This window comes from Lipotes vexillifer, unplaced genomic scaffold (genome assembly GCF_000442215.2).
Source record: "Lipotes vexillifer unplaced genomic scaffold, Lipotes_vexillifer_v1.1 scaffold213, whole genome shotgun sequence".
Classification (NCBI taxonomy): Eukaryota; Metazoa; Chordata; class Mammalia; order Artiodactyla; family Lipotidae; genus Lipotes; species Lipotes vexillifer.
The window spans coordinates 2,582,942-2,599,265 of record NW_006780610.1 but is presented as its reverse complement, the minus strand read 5'-3'; the positions used below and the strand labels follow the sequence as shown (position 1 = coordinate 2,599,265).

General features: G+C 51.1%; 1 protein-coding gene across 1 annotated transcript in view; it reads left to right on the top strand.

The window, feature by feature from the left end:
• Window positions 1-2,598: 2,598 nt before the first annotated feature.
• The window catches only part of MACF1 (microtubule actin crosslinking factor 1), a 350,964-nt gene continuing 337,238 nt past the window's right edge, over window positions 2,599-16,324 (top strand). The window contains exon 1 of the mRNA XM_007453778.1: window positions 2,599-2,863. Within this exon, the coding sequence (XP_007453840.1) occupies window positions 2,644-2,863 (220 nt within the window). The 5' untranslated portion in view covers window positions 2,599-2,643. The remainder of the gene's footprint in view (window positions 2,864-16,324) is intronic.

Below are 16,324 nucleotides of genomic sequence, written 5' to 3'. Positions count from 1 at the left end.
GCAGGCTCCCCGCCCGGCTGCACGCGGTGCGCGGCGGCGGCCGGGCGCGGTGCCTGATTTGGCGGGGCGGCCGCGCCCGAGCCCGGGTAGCGGGCCGCAGCGGGAGGGCGGGTTGACCGGCACAGGCATCGTGGCCGTCCGGGCCTCGCACCTGCAGTCCCGGCGGCGGGCAACGCCGAGCGCGCGGACCCAGGGTTTCCCTAGGCGGGCGCTGCCCGGGCCAAGGGGAGGCGTGTTCTCCGGGAAAATGGGACACCGAGCCCTCCGGGGCCGGGCGAGAGACCTGCGGGGACGGGCAGGAGCGGGCGGGGAAGGTGGCTTCACTGTCCCAGGTCTCGGCAGCTGGCCCAGGCGCCTGTTGGGTCCCTGGTCGCGCATCCGCATGGCGCGGCCCCGCTCTTTGTCAGCCGCGCGCAGCGGGCACGCGGACCCACCCGCGTCGCCCCTGGCTCCTGGCGCACCCCTCCCCTACCGTGGGGAAAGGGACTAGGGGCGAGAGGGAGGGAGGCCCGCCACCGGAGAGCTCCAGGTGAGGTGCCCGTCGCCGGCCTGGCCTGCGACCTTCGGAACGGGTTGGGGGCGTGGGCACGCGCTCCAGTAAATCGGGAATTGATGGAGTGGCTCAGGTGACCTAGGGGTGGGGCGGCAGCCCCGAGGTCAAACAGGTGTTTGTGAGGGTCCGGAGACTGACCTGGGTCGAGCCGAGGAAGGACGGGTTCACAGGCAGGAGGCCTTGGCTGAGCGGGCCTTTGTAGTAAAATGGGCGTCTCGGGGAGGGAGCAGGTGGTCTGAGAGGAGAGGCGTTTTCCTGCCCCGCGCTGAGGGTAGGGGTGGAAGCCCGGGCTGAATTTCCCTGCGATGGGGGCATTCATTCATGCACCTGACTAGGCTATACAAAGTGGGAGGCAGGCACCAGAAGGTAATGGGGTTACATGCTAGGATAAAAGGCAAAGCTGTGCCAGGACCTGGGTCCTTTCCTTTCTGCCTTCTGGGGCTGGATTCCTTCTTGATCTTGCACGGGAAGAAGGCCCAAATGCTGCTGGCACAGGAGGTGCCCTGGCAGTGCTGTTCGGCCTGCTGGAGGCTGCTTAGAAGCCTTCTGCACCGTTGGATGTTTCTTTTGTTATCTCTCCTCACTCTGTGCCTATGGTAGGGATATGCCAGTGACCCAGGAGGTGTTTCTGACCCTTGCTGCCTCCAGGCTGAGATTCCCAGAATCCAGGAGGGGCTGTGCCCAGAGACCCATGGTGTCCGGCCATTTAGGCCACCTCCCTGTCTCCACACAGCCCTGTGTGCAGGTATTCCCCATAAGGGAAAGGCGATAGTCTCCTGCCCTCCCTGGACCCTGGAGCCAAAGTGAGAGTTGGTTACTTGGGCTGGATTTGGGGCTTGCAGGGAGGCTGGTAGCTGCAGGCATGCGCCATCGGGGGGCTCTGACGAGGCTGTTGGGGTGGTGGGCTGTGCCACTTACTTCCACAACAGCTCCTGGAATAGAATAGGCAAATGAACATTTTATCTAATGCCTGTTTTGTGCCACGCATGGCACCAGCCAGTGTTTTATATTTGCATTCTGCTGTGTTCTTAAAACGTCAACTTAGAAGTTGAAATATTACCCCATTTTGCAGATGGAGAAACTGAGTCTCCGAGAAGTGAAATGACTTGCCCCAGATCACACCAATTTTTAGTGGCCAAACCGGAAGCTATATCCAGGTCTGTCTTACTGCAAGTTTAGTGCTTTTTCTAATCTCTGTCTTTTGCCAGAGACAGTACAGGAGAAATCAAGAATTTCTACCTATTCTAAATCATGCTTTATTGCATGCCTACCACTGAGACTGTGCTTTAGCTTTTTGAAAATACTTCCCATCTGTTGCCCATTTTATCCTTATAACATTCCTAGGAGGTAAGTAGAACAGGAATGTAATAATAGATGCTGTTTGCTGAGTGCTTATTGGACACCGGGCTCTGTTAAGCACTTTACCTGCATGATCTCATATATTCCTTGCAAACAACCCTGTGAGATAGGTGCTATTACATTCCCATTTTATAGATGAGGATGCTGAGGCTCAAAGACGTTAAATGGCTTCCCCAGGGTCACACAGCTAGTAAATGATGGGGTAGAATTTGAATCCATATCTATCTGTAAGACTTGAAAGCTTAATCCTCCACAAGTACTAAGTAACAAAAATAGTGGTTACTAATAGCTAACTTTTTTGGTGGCGGGGGGAGGCTTGCGGCATGTGGGATTTTAGTTCCCCGACCAGGGATCGAACCCGTGCCCCCTGCAGTGGAAGCGTGGAGTCTTAACACCTGGACTGCCAGGGAAGTCCCTAATAGGAGCTAACTTTTACATAGTGTTTTAAGATTTATAGGCACCTTCACATATATTACTTCACGTGATTTCCCCCAAACCCCATGAGTTAGTTTTGTCATATAGTATAATTATCCCTATTTTCCAGGTAAGGAAACTGAGGTTCAGAGAGGTAAAGAAATAAAGTCAGTGGCAGAACCAGGACTAGAACCTCCACTTCCCAAGTACCAGTGTTCCTTTTGTGACCCCTTCGGTCTGTTCACATGCACTCCTCTCCCCTACAGATCACTTCTCCCTGGACCCTAGGCCCTTCTGCTGCAGCCCCTGCCTGGGCCATGTCTTCCTCAGATGAAGAAACGCTCAGTGAGCGGTCATGCCGGAGCGAGCGGTCATGTCGGAGCGAGCGGTCTTACAGGAGTGAGCGGTCAGGGAGCCTGTCTCCCTGCCCCCCAGGGGACACCTTACCCTGGAACCTGCCACTGCATGAACAGAAAAAGCGGAAAAGCCAGGACTCGGTGCTGGATCCTGCGGAGCGTGCTGTGGTCAGAGTCGCTGGTAAGAGAGACCCCGAGTGAGCTGGAGACCAAGGGTGTGCTGGATGGGGGTGGGGGTGTGGAGGGGCCCTCCCTGGGCTCTCTGACAGCTGGAGTCCAATTTGGTATTATTACTACTGAAAAGATGATGAAAAGACATTAAAGAAAAATTTGAAAGAGGAAAGTCTGCCACTTCTAATGCCTGTGTGCTAAAGCCAGCCCCATTTTCCTTTTTTTATCTTCCCTGTCTTTGTCCACATGCAGTTATATTTTCCGTGTAGTCGCCTTCATGGCTCATGTACCATTCTGGATCTGACTTTTTTCACTTAACAACTCCTACATCGAAGATTTTCCATGTTACATCTTAGGCTTTATAGTTACCATTTTTAAAGGCTGTGTAATATTTCATGATTTAAAAAATCCTACTCATTTTTCACTTTTTTTTTTTTTGCCACAATGGACAATGCTACAGCGAACATCTTTATGAATAACAATACTTGACTTCCACTGAGTTATTTCCTTGGAATAAAGTCCTTGGAGAAGGCAGTTTCATGCACATTGCCTTCTAAAAATGTGGTCCATGTTTACTCTTTCTGCAGGGCAAGGGCTGTGGCTGCTGCCCCTTTGCCAAACAGCAGAGCAGTGCAGTGCAGTGGTCACAAGCCCAGACTTTGGAGTCAGAGAGGGGAGGTGCTGGATTGTGGCCCTGCCACCGACCAGCTGTGTGATTGTGGGCAAGTCTCTCACCCTGCCTAAGCCTCACCTTCCTCATCTTGAGAATGCTTCCTGTGCAGGGCCGTTTTGAGGATTAGATGAGATAATGTATGTAAAGCTCTTCGCACGGCTCTTGGCTCTGTAAGGGGGAAGTGCTCTCTCTGCTGCTTCTACCAGAGGCATCCAGAGCTGCCTCCGTGGGTTGTGTTCAGCATCTCAGCAGGTGCTGGTGCCAGAGTGCAGACAGAAAGACCGACAAAGCAGCGCCTGTAGTGAATTCAGTGACATCACCCACTTTCAGTCCATCACCAAGGCCTGTCCTGCTACCTCCTTTGTGTCCCTCAAACAAGGCACCCTGCCTGCCTCCACTTTGTCATCTCTCACCTGGACCTTCCAACCTCCATCCAATAGTTCTCTTCCTTCCGGTCTTGCCCCGCTTCCTCCACATGACTGACAGAGTATTTTGTTCAAAAATGCAGACCTGATCCTGTTACTCAGCTGCTTACACACCTTCTTTGGCCTTTCATCCCTGTGGAATAAAGGCTATGGCATAAACACCCATCAAAATCAGCCCTACTTCCAGGCACCCTGCCACATTGAGCTGTACCTCAGCTCCCACAGGCGTGCCTCCTGCAGGATCAGGCCTCCATGCCTGAACTTTCTTCTCTGCGAGGTGCCGGGAGCCCCTCCTCCTGTTGTAAGGGCCGCCTCCCCTCTCCCTATTACCCACTGAGGTATCCAGGGCTCCCTCCTCCGCTCTCATTTCATACTTTTCTCTCCTCTGTTCCCTGGTACAGCATAGCAGTCATCCCACGGGTTGCCCGTCACTCCCTTAGGACTGTAAGCAATTCCAGACCATGTCTTGTTTATGTTTTTACCCCCAGCTCCTTTCACAGGGCCTTATGCATGTTGGAGATCAACCAGTATTGAATGAATGAATGCAAGGAGTGCTTAGAGGACAATATGTGACCGATTGTGATCCAGGAACAGGCAGTGGGCTGTAGTGGAAAGCTAGGCGGGGAGAGGGCTATGTGGGCTCAAGTAATCAGGAAAGGATTTGAGAGGGGGTGAGCTTCAAGGGAGGAGACCTGGAAGACAGGCTGGAGAGGTTGAACCCCTTCTGTGGGCAATAGGACGCCCTTGAGGAAGGACTCTTTAGTCCTTCTCGAGACCTTTGGGCCTATGGCATCAGCCAGTCAATAGAGTTTCAGAGCTGTCCCTACGATGCAGGAAGGGCTTTATTTGTCTCCAGCCTTGAAGGGGCCCCACTGAGGGGCCTCTGGACACACAAACCCCTCATTCTCCTGAAGGCAGCAGAGTGGAGGCCTCCTTCTCTCTCCCTCACACCCTGCAGCCGCATCCTCCATCACACATGAACACAGTGGGCCTTCCGTATCCATAGATGTGGAACCCGCAGATATGGAGGATCAACTATATTACATCAATTTGTATATAAGGGACTTGAGCATCCGTGGATTTTGGTATCTGCTGGGGTTCTGGAACCAATCCCCCCGCACATACCGAGGGATGACTGTACTTATAGATCCCTTTGTGATGAATTCCCCTTCCAGTCTTCTCTGAAGAACCCCAAGGGATGATTTGCCTGCTGTTTAACATTCCGAGTCTAGAACAGAAATGGAGTGGACCCAAGGGGGCTTAATCCCTCAGAACGCTGCTGGGTCCACTGAGCAAAGGGATGGGGGGTTGCTGTGCTGTTTCCAGCATCCGTGGCTTATCTTCTTTACGTCCTAACACTGCCACATAACTGTCTTGAGAAGGGGGCTGGGCCAGTGAGGCTGAAAACGGGGAGACTGCCATGGTTAAAAATAACTCGTGCGCTACAGTTGGGCGCGTTTCGTTAGCAGGAGAGAAGAGAGGCAGCAGAGAAGAGGCGGGACTGCTACTTCAGGGCCTGGCTGAGATCTTCCTGTGATTTAGAACATCATGGGGGTTCTACCAGAGTAATTAAAAAGACGGCCTTCCTTCTTCGGGGATTGCTTCCTGTGAGGTGCAGGAAGGGCACGTCTGGGAGTCCCTATGTGCGCTGAAGCTCTCTGAAGTTAGAACTTACATTCTGGGAGGAAATGAAGTCAGTCTCATCCTGGAAGCCAGCTGTGGCCTGTGCAGTTTTCTCCTCCCCGTGGGCCTGGGTTCTGAAGCCAAGCAGGGGTGTCTGAATCAGTCTCACCAAATACACAGACCGCCCCCTTCCCTGGCCCCATTCGGTGTCCTGCGCTGGTCTCAGGGCCTCCCCTATGCTGGAGAGGCCGGATGGGGGACCTCTGCTGATCACACGTGTCAGATGGAGAGGTATGTCAGGGCCGGGAAAACTGCGGATCTCAGTCTACAAAGTCAGAACAGGTTCTAGGGGCCCCACGCATGATGTAACCCTATTCTTCCCATCCTCATCCTTTCCCTCCATTTTTTCTTTCTCTCGTCCTTGCTAGCCCTATTCTCAACTCCTTAAGCCCGGCCACATTGAAGTGGAATAATAGTCATTAACGAGAAAACCTTGTTTCTGTTGATCACAGAGATTTCACAGTAACAGTGCATTAGGTGGGACACATGTTAGGATCTGAGGCCCAAAGCGTTTAAGGGACTTGCCTATAGTCATACAGGACCGGTAGACCCAGATCTTCTAACTCCGGGTACATTGCTATTTCCATTCCCTTAGGCAATACCTGGCAACCAGGCCAGCCGGAAACTTCTGCAGGAGACAGTCTAAATAGCTGCCTTGGTCTCCAGACTCACCAGAGAGTCATTCTGGTCACTTCTGGGAGAGGCCTCAGGATCCTGACCTATAGAGAAAAGCAGAGACAAAGATCTAGTAAACTGACTCTTCGAAGCCCTTTTCTCTGGGTTATTGAATAGCAATAGAAATATCCTTATTCATTGCTGGGGTGGCGGGGTGATAGGAAGCTGGGAGATGAGGAGGGTACTTGAGCAAGGAACACAACCCCATAGCGTAGAACAGGGGAGAGGCGAGAAGGCTGTATCCCTTGGGGCTTATGAGGAGTGGGGGGAAAAAACAGGAGTGCAGGACCATGTCACATGGTTGTACACTGCACGACTCTAGGGGGCACCATTCATACTTTTGTCATTGTAGATTTGTAGTGTGGCAAATTTCCTGCAGATGGCAGTAAAGTATCTGGAGGAAGGGACCCTGTTTGGGCAGGGCTGGGTGCAGGAAGGATTCTTTATCTACCTATCAATCAGGTATTCAACCATCTTAACATTCACATATTCAGGACCCTCCCTGTTCTTGGCATTTATATTTAAGGATGACTGAAGATGTGATCCCTTCTTCATGAATAAGAGGACAGAAGGGACAGAATAATTACATTCCTGTATGTATCGTGAAAGAAGGGAGCATGGGGACTCAGGGCTAAGGACTGGCCTCCCGGTGAAACAGTAGAAATCTATAGGATTTGTTTTTGGGAACCTCTCAGCAGGTGCTGGTGAAGTCATCCTCAACATTTGCTTCAACGTGGTCTCCTCCAGGAAGCCTTCCCTGATCTCTCCAGTCAGACAGCAATCGTATCTCTACCCAGCCCTTGTTTCAGCTGGCCTTATATTAAAGTTCATTGTTTCCATGTATGTTTCCCCCTCCAGATCTCGCTGGTGAGAGCTCGCTGTAGTCAGGAGGCCCATCTCATCCTTCATGGTGTTGCCTCAGGATCTCACTCTGAAAGCGTGGGCTCTAGAAGCTAGAGGCTCAGGGAGGGCTGTGAAATGCAGCTCGGATGCTGGTGTTTGCTCCTGCTTTCAGAGCCTAAGCTCAGCTGCTGGAGTCACTCAAGGGCTCACTCCTGGGGAGATAGCCTTAAGAGCTTGTGCCTGGTCAGAGGAAGGAGCCTAATCCTCTGTGCCCATGTGTCTCTCCTCCAAGATGGAAGCTCTCAGAAGGCGCCTCTCTGCTTGTTCATTCATTCATTCATTCAGTTTAAAAAGTGGGTTTAGCCCCAGCTATGTGCCAGGCACTGTGAAGACAAGTGGATCTGGAGTCAGAAAACTTGGGCAAATGACTTCACTTCTTAGGGCTTCGGTTTCCTTATCTGTAAAGGGGAGATAATGACATCTGCTTCGAATGATCATTGGATGAAAGTCAGAACATACTAGACAAACATGGGTTAACATGTCTATTACTGCACTTAGTGTGTCACTCTTTGTATCTTCCCTGGGCAACTAGAAGAGGCAGTGGGGACTCCAGGAAGCCAGTAGTTTCCTAGGTGAGCGAGGAAGTGGCCCCAGGCCTCTTAGTCCTGTCCCTTTCTTTTGTTCACTCCAGGGCTTTGTCAGAGAGCAGATGGAAGTGTGTGTGTGTGTGTGTGTGTGTGTGTGTGTGTGTGTGTGTGTGTGTTTCTGGCAAAGCCATTATGGGAAAAAGGGGATGCAGGGGTGGAAAATGGAGCCCTAAAAGCAATTCTATTGGGAATCCCTACTCCCGAGCCCAAGGCTCCTCCTCCTTTCTAGCTTCTCTACTTCTTCCTGGCAATATCCCTGACCCTGTCCTGGAGCTCCGTTTCAGTAGCAGGAGAGATGAACAGGAGAGAGTCCCTGAAAGTGGGGCAGAATGGATTGCAGCTACACACCACCGCCTCGGCTCCAGCTCTTTGAAAGTAAATGTGGGTCACATTAGCTGCAGGGATGGAAAATGACCACGTGGGCAGAATTCTGTGCAGGCAGCAGAAAAGACAGCCAAGCTATCCTTTTTCTGAGGCTCAGGGTCCCTGTGGGGCCGCAGCTAGTCAGGGAAGGTGGTTGTCACATTGCAAGGTGCCGTCTTTATGCCACTGGATTCCCATCATGCTTTTCTAGTGACTTCCCCGGTGACACAAAGACAGGTTTGGAATGTCAGTCTGACTCACGCCTTTCTGTTCTGGAGCAGCCTAGGACTGAGGTTAGGAATGCGGAGGAAGAATGGGTTAATTTGGGGGCTGTGGAAAGCTGTCATTTCTCAGCACCATGGGGTTACAGACTTGATGCCTCCAGAGGCGCTGTCAGTGCAGCAGGATCTGGGGCTGCACTTGTCTTTTATTCCAGCAGTCCTCCTCCTGGGGAAAGGTGTGTGAACACACCTGGGTGTGGATGTTAAGAACCCATCATCACCAAAGTGCTATCCTGTGCCTGGCCAGTTGCTGTGGCTAGGACCTGCTGTGATTTGGCCCCTGGTCTGCCTGTGCCACCTGTCGGGTAGAAGCCAGCCAGCTTCCTGGCTCTGCCTTGGCTCTCCTGCAGAAGCAGAACTGGTGCCCCTGGCTTGAATCTCCGCCCCGACTTAGGATGCTGCTGCAAAGAAGGTCTGGAAGCCCCTGTAACTTAAAGAGTGATTATGGGCTGAAGTTTCTGTTCTCAGCTGTGTCCCACCCCTACCCCAGAAGGTACTGGGCTTTTGCCTTGTGGTCAAGGGGAGGATTCTGCCTGGAGCCTCAGTGGGTGTGTCTCTAGGCATCCTCTTCCCTTCTCATTCCCTCTTAAATCTTCCATTCATTCACTCCAGGGAATGGCTTTGGGAGTCAGCTGGAGTCCCAGTTCCATCACTTCATCAGTTGGGTGACCCTGAGAAGTTACTAACCTCACTGAGCCTCACTTTCTCACGGGTAAAATGGGGGAGCACGAGTGCCACCGCCAGGTCTTGCAGAGTGGGTTAAATGAGATAGTGGGAGTGAGGGGCCTGGCCCATGCCTGCTATGCAGTCAGACTTGATACGTGTTAGCTATTCTCATTAATATCATTCATTCACTCATACACTTGTTCACTAATTTATGACTGCATTGATTCATTTCTTTGCTCATTCATTGATCATGCACATGTTCATTTAACACATATTCCTAGGACTGCTTTGTGCTAGGCTCAGACTGGGATTCAGAACGCAGCTCCCACCTGTAAAGGCAGCTAGGATGTGACATGAGCTGTGCACATTGTAAGCCCAGAGTTGTGAGGACGTTCTGAGAGGGAAGGGCTTCCTCCTACTTCTGCCCTGCCTCCTAGCTTAGAGCAATGATGGCATTTGATCTGGGACTTGGAAAAGAAATAGGAATTTGTCAGGACAGTCTGAAAAGAGAGGGCATGTCTCTGTTGCTTGTTTCTATTCATGCTCTCCTTTCTTTGGCCTCAATAGAAAGGAAGGAAGGGAAATGAAGAGAGAACAGCTGGTGGGAGTTAGGAGTTAAAGAATCCAGAGGTTAGTCTGGGGAGTTGAACTCTGGACTCAGTCCAGGAGCTCCTGAGAGCCGATGCCAGCTGGGATCCCCTAGTAAATAGTACTTGGAAAAGCTCCTGTGTATTGAGTCTGAGATGTGTGCCAGGCATTTTCCATATATCGTTAAAACTCATGGAACCTTGGGAAGTAGGTGCTATTCTCCCTGTTTACAGAGAGGAAAGTTAAGGAACTTGTTTGAGCTCATACACTTGGCCAGTAGTGGAGCTGGGATGCAGCATTGCTGAATGTGCACAGCGTCCCCTGAAACACAACACGGGCATGTGCCCTTTGGAATTGTTCATTGCTGGGGTTCAGGTTGGCCTAACTCCAAGTTCCCAGCTTTCTTCAGAACACTTTAAACATGTACTAAAGTAGTGAGAATACAATGAACCCCTATCAATCATCCAGATTCAAGAGTTATCAATTCATGGCTAGTCTTATTTCATACACACACCCCAATTCTGCCTCCCCAGTTACATGGCTGGAAGTTCCAGAAATCACATACTTTCACCTCCCACACTTTAAAACTCTGATATTATATTGACTTTCCCCCAGTAGGAAATATATCAGTTTATGTGCTCAGTAGTTCTATCTGAAGTCTGGTCAAGTTCCACTGAACCATTTCGCAGAAATATCAGGAGGGATCCTGTCTCCTGGCCCAGGGGCGTTTCAGTGTCGTTTGTCTGATCCTCCGTTCCTTCCAGCTTGAGGTTCATGCCCTGCTCCCAGAAACACAGAGCTAGGCTGGAGCATACCTGGTTCTGTGAGTGAACTTGGTTTCTGAGGAATGTGTCTGTCTGTTTTGCCTAAAACACTTCAAATCCGCAGACCCTGGGTTTGAATCAGCGCCCTGCCAATGTACTTGAGGAAAGTACCCCTAACATAGATTTTCAGGATTCTGTCTTGAGAGACTGAAGTTGAGATGCAGTAGGAGTGAAGTCTTTTAAATCATAGAGGGAAGGAATTTTGTTCTTGTGGGAGGGGCCTATGCCCCAGGCCTGCCCTGTTGCTGGTGAACTGTTCCTGAGGGAGTACTGGTTGGGGAGATGTTGTGTTAACTGGAGGGAGCTTCGTAGGTCACGAGCCACAGCTCCTAATCTGGGGAAGCTCCCAATTCCCCAAAGGGTACAGACTGCCCATGGCCCTGTTTGGTAGGAACTCGGGAGGCCCCACACAGGATGAGGCCCTCCCCTGCCCCAGAGCAGGAAGGGAGGTTGGGTGCAGTTGAGCAAATAGGGCTCAGGTTGGCCTGATTCCTTAAAAAGGGAAAATGGAACAGTTATATTCACAGAGACTGGGAGATAGGCGAGGGGCCAGTACCTTTTCCAGCTACTATTGATATGTTCCAAATGCTGGGCTTTGTGCTTAGGATCTTACATGCTATGTTTGACCTAATCCTCAAAATAACTTTAGGAGGCCGACATGCTGGAGTCGAGGAAACAGAAACCCAGAGAGTTGGGTAACTTGCTCAAGGTCTCCCAGCCAGTGAGGGGACCAAGCTGGGAATGGCACTAGCTCTGCCTAGGGCAACCCACTGCCTTCCCCATTACAAGGAACAGTGGTTTAATGACAGCTAACATCTGTGTGCCACTTCAGGGTTCAGAGAGTGCCTTAACACCCATTTTCTCCACTAAGCCTCGGGAAGCCGAGGGCGGGCAAGGTGTTCCACGCCCCTTTGGGACAGCTGCCTATCAGGGGTCCAGCTTCTACTCATTTCCCCCAGTAAAGAGGGAAGAGACTTTGGCATTGGCTCTGACAAGCCAGGGGAGAAGGCCCAGGGAGAGGCTGAGGTGGAGAGACTTGGCCAGTTGCTATGGTAACCCAGATGGCTGAGTAACCATTTTGAAGGTTGCTATGGTGACGGGGTGATGGGCTGCCCGGTGCCTGGGATCTTGTCTTCCTGGGTGGCTGGCACCATCCCGGCCTCTTAAATTAGCAGTTTTTCACTTTCTGAACAGAAGAGGGCAGCATGATAGTAGGCAAAGCCTTCCTACCCCAGAGCAGATTTGGGAACTTGAGGCAAAGTTTAGCAAGCGTTTCCAGGGTCTGGGCCGAAAAGGAGCTTTGGCTGGGATTGGCTAAAGCTGGTGTCTAAAAGGATGGTGGGGCTGAACCTGGAGACGGGTCTTCTGAGCCTAGAACTAGATTTTCTCCCAAGAGCTGGCCAAAGGATAGAGCTTGGGGCAGCCCCTTCAGTGTCTGGCTGTCTGGCTCCAGCTACTATTAGGGCACAGGAGACAGCTAACCCCTTCAAAGAGGAACAGAGAAAACACACACACACACACACACACACACACACACACACACACCCTACTAGCAAAGAATTTATTTATAAAGCATCAATTAACACATGTAAATTAATGCACCATGAGTCAAGCTGAAGAATTGCTAGCAGTAAACCTTCCAGAGATTGGAAGAGGAGCAGTAACAGGAGAAATGATTTTGCACTTCCCTCTTTCCTCCCTGCACGTGAAATGCCGTCAGCTCTTGGCCACTGAGTGGACAGTATGTTGGACTCTCAACTGTCTTGACTCGCAGATCTAGCTCACACCCCCATCTCCGTATGTCTCCAGCGAGGCATCCACGCCTTCAGCAAATATTTACTGAACACCCACTAGGTGCAAAGCATTGTGTTAGGCCCTGTGATGAAGAAGGTGAAATAGATGCCTGCGCCTCAAAGAGCTTATGAACCAGGAGGTTAAGGAGGCAGCGATGCAGACATGCACAGTGCGTGTGGTTGCCCGAGGAATAGGGGAAAGAAACTGCAGTTGGGATTTTGAGGAGAAGAGCCTCTTCTACCTGGATTGACTAAAAATAACTTCAAGTCGTTTCAGGTGAGCTTTCAAGATGCATAGGGGTTCAGTAGGTGGAGTTGAGGGTGGAGGACATTCCAGGCAAAGGCTCCGAGTTTTGATTACAGGGGAAGATGCTGAATGTGAGGGTATAAGGGGAGATCAGACTGTAAAGGAAGGTAGATGTCAAAATATGGAGGACTTTGAATGCCAGGCAGAGATAAGGGAAGCTATGAGAGAAGCATAGTCTCTTCTTAAATACGCTAGCCTTCTAGCTAGTCAGAAGCTACGGGCAGCTGAGTATTTTAGGATCATCTGGTTCAGTGGTTCATGCATTTAATCAAAAGTTAAAACAAATATTTAATGAGTGCCAGGTCATTTGCTCAATGCTAAGGACCCTGTGGTAAACAAGACACACAACAGCCGCAGCCCTCAGGGAGCTAGTGATTTAGTAAGGATGAAAGACACTGAACCTATAACAAACCAAATAACTTTGGTTATTACCAAAGGGGAGTAGAGAGGCAGGAGGGCCTACTAATCTGGGGAATGAAGGCAGGCTTCCCTGCGGGATTTTCAGCAGAGGCCTGAGTAGGAGTGAGCCAGGCCCAAAGAGGAGAGCAGTGAAGGGTTCTGGCCTGGGAGAAAATCAGGTGGGAAGGCCCTGAGGCGAGAGAGCCCCTTGGAGGAGCTGAAAGAAGTTGAGCTTCAGGGAGAGAGGCACCTGGTGAGGCTTAAGTGGGGGAGGACACTCAGAGAAAAAGAGCTTTATTTACTTGCACTACCCCTTCCTCCCACTAGATGCCCTTCTGAGTACACCCTGCCTCCTTCAGCTAACCCCATTGCTGCCTCTTTAGAAATGCAACAGCATTCTCACCATTGGAGCAAAGGAAAATCATAGACCAAAAGGAGAAAGCCTCAGAGCTGTCCCAGTTGTGTGGTCTGTCTATAAATTTAGACTGTTGCTTGGAAAAACCCAAAAACCTCCCCTTCCTATGCTTCCTTCTTCCCATCCACCGCCCCCCCAGCAGCCGCTTTGTTCCTCTATCCTTGTAAAATTTTCTCTACATAAAACAGGAACATCAGCCAAACATGTGGACTTCCCCCTTTTCATTCATTAGAAGAATGCATTACTTCGAAATCTCTTAGGAGCATTTAAATGCAAATCTTGTCAAGAAAGCTACTTGAGTCTGAGAAGCCCTTCTAGCCACAACCCAAACCAGAACTTTCTTCCTTGATTACCATGCTTCTTAATGGTAATCTCAACCCCTTGCCCTCTCCCCCAAATCGCCCCCAGGCCTTCAACAAAGCCTGGTTCCCAGAACAGTCTGTTACTCCCTTCCTGCCCTAGTCTCGCCTCACCTTTGGCAAACCTCAGTCACAATTCTTGAGGAACCTGCTAAGTGGTGTATGTAGCAGCTCCAGGAAGGGATGGAGGGACTTTCCTATTTACTGTGATGAAAATGAGGAGGCAAATGACTGTTTGGGGGTGAGGGTGGAGGTGTGTGTCTGTGTCTGGGCCTTCCTAGCCCCACTGGTATAAAATAATATAGGAAATGCAGATGACTCAGCACTGATACAGTCAAGATCCTCAGAGTTAGCATTTCTGTATTCTCTGCTGTTTACGAAAAATGTGCTTATGCCATCAATCACCGACTCCTTCATTCTGCATTTTCTACTAAAAGCTTATTTATTTTAAAAAGAATAAACCTCAAGCTTCTTCTCTTCCTTTTCTTAAACTGAGCTCATTAGCCACTGATGCCAAACTGCAAACTAGCTTTTTTGAGCACACAGGACTAAACTGGAAGGAAATGAGCATTTGCCCAAGGATCCTCCCTGTCCGTCCTCTTTCAGGCCTTTCCCTGTATGGTCTCTATGCCTAGAACTTGGGCAGGCCAGCAAAACTTGATGGAAAAAGATATGATTAATGATTAATGACTTGCTCACCCCATTTCTGATCATGGTATGATGTGGAAACAACCATCGTGCGCCTATTAGTGAAAAGCATCATCTCTTTTTTTTTAAATTTTGGGCTGCGTTGGGTCTTCGTTGCTGTGCGCAGGCTGTTCTCTAGGTTGCTGTGCGCAGGCTGTTCTCCAGTTGCGGGGAGCAGGGACTACTCTTTTTTTTTTTTTTTTAGGGGCTACTCTTTGTTGTGGTGCACAGGCTTCTCATTGCGGTGACTTCTTGTGGAGCACGGGCTCTAGGTACGCGAGCTTCAGTAGTTGTGGCACGTGGGCTCTAGAGCACATGCTCAGTAGTTGTGGCGCACGGGCTTAGTTGTTCCCTGGCATGTGGGATCTTCCCGGACCAGGGCTCGAACCCGTGTCCCTTACATTGGCAGGCGGATTCTTAACCACTGTGCCACCAGGGAAGCCCTATCATCTCTTCTTGTTATTAATGTGCTTGCTGAGCATTGACCAAATACTTGGTACTACTCATAGCGTACAGAGATGCAGGCCTTGCCCTGGGGGTGAGAAGCTTCTCTTAAAAATCTCAGAATGGGAACTGAAGTGGAAGCCTGAGTCCCAGTTTTGTCTGCTCAGTGTCACATGAATTCTCCTTTTACTTGCTAGCGTGCTGTTACTATGAGATCAGCTAGCCTAGCTTTTAAGCCACAACCACTTTTCCACCTGCTCCCCCCATCCCCCAAATCAACAGGCTTGTTGAGGCTGGGGAGGATAATGGCTGGATGGGGGTAGATGTGGGCAAAAAATCACCTGCATTTACCTGAGTTCCTCGTTCACTGCTCTTGGCCCAATGCAGTCTGTGAATATTGGGTCTGAAGGATACACAACTGAATGCAGGATCAGAGGATACTGGGAACTCCCTCCTCAAAATTGTCCCCAGTACATCCCTACCCATATTTACCAGCATCCTTTCTTCATTCTTTCCTTTTCCCTGATGACAGAGAATAATTGGCTTCCCTTTTTCTTCCCTGAGCAGCTATGCTCCAGAATTCTTTTCTTTGTTCCATAGCAGTCCTGATTCAGTCTCAGGTTCCCACATTTCTCCCTTTTGATCTAAGCCTTTCTGTGCCTGAGGCTGTCACAGTATAATAATCCTGTTGCATCTTTTCCCCAAAGATGTGTGTCCTCCTGTCTCTCCTTTTATTCACCCCACGGTGCAGTCAGAATCCTGTTTTCATTCCCTCAGTTGTCATTTCTCAGGCTCTGGCTCCTCGTTCTGGGCCTGGTTTACTTCATGGTGCTGGGTAGGCTCTCTCATTTCGAGTTCAGTTTCTTCCGTTTCTGGAAAACCCTTTGTTCCTGGGATTCTTTGTGGTCTGAGTGTTCCCTTGGCCTCACCCCGCAGCCCGTCTGGATCTTGCCCCGGCCTCATTCGGACCGCGTCTGGCCCTGCGATCTATCTAGGTCTTTGGCTCGCTCCCTTCCGTTCAGTGTCTCTGGGTTCTCCAGCCGCCGCACAGGCCCAGCTCGGTTTCTCTCCAGCCAGCGGGCTCCCTCCTTTGTCCCGGCTCCGGGTGTGGGTCCGCCCCGAGCGGGGCAGCCCTCCCGCCCCGCGGAGTGGGCCTCGGCCTCTCGCGGCCCCTGCGGCCGGCCAGGCCTTTCATCCCGACGCGCCAGGGGCCTCCCACCCAGCGGGGCTCCGGCGGAACGCCCCCGCGGGGGCTGGCCTCCCGGCCCCCTCCCCTGCCCGGCCGCGCGGAGCTCCACAGCCCCCCGTGTGTGTGTGTGGTGGCGGGGTGGGGGGGCACCTGAGTGGGCCGCCCCGGGACCGAGGACGCGCCGGGCCGCGGAGGCGGCGGGAAGAGGGG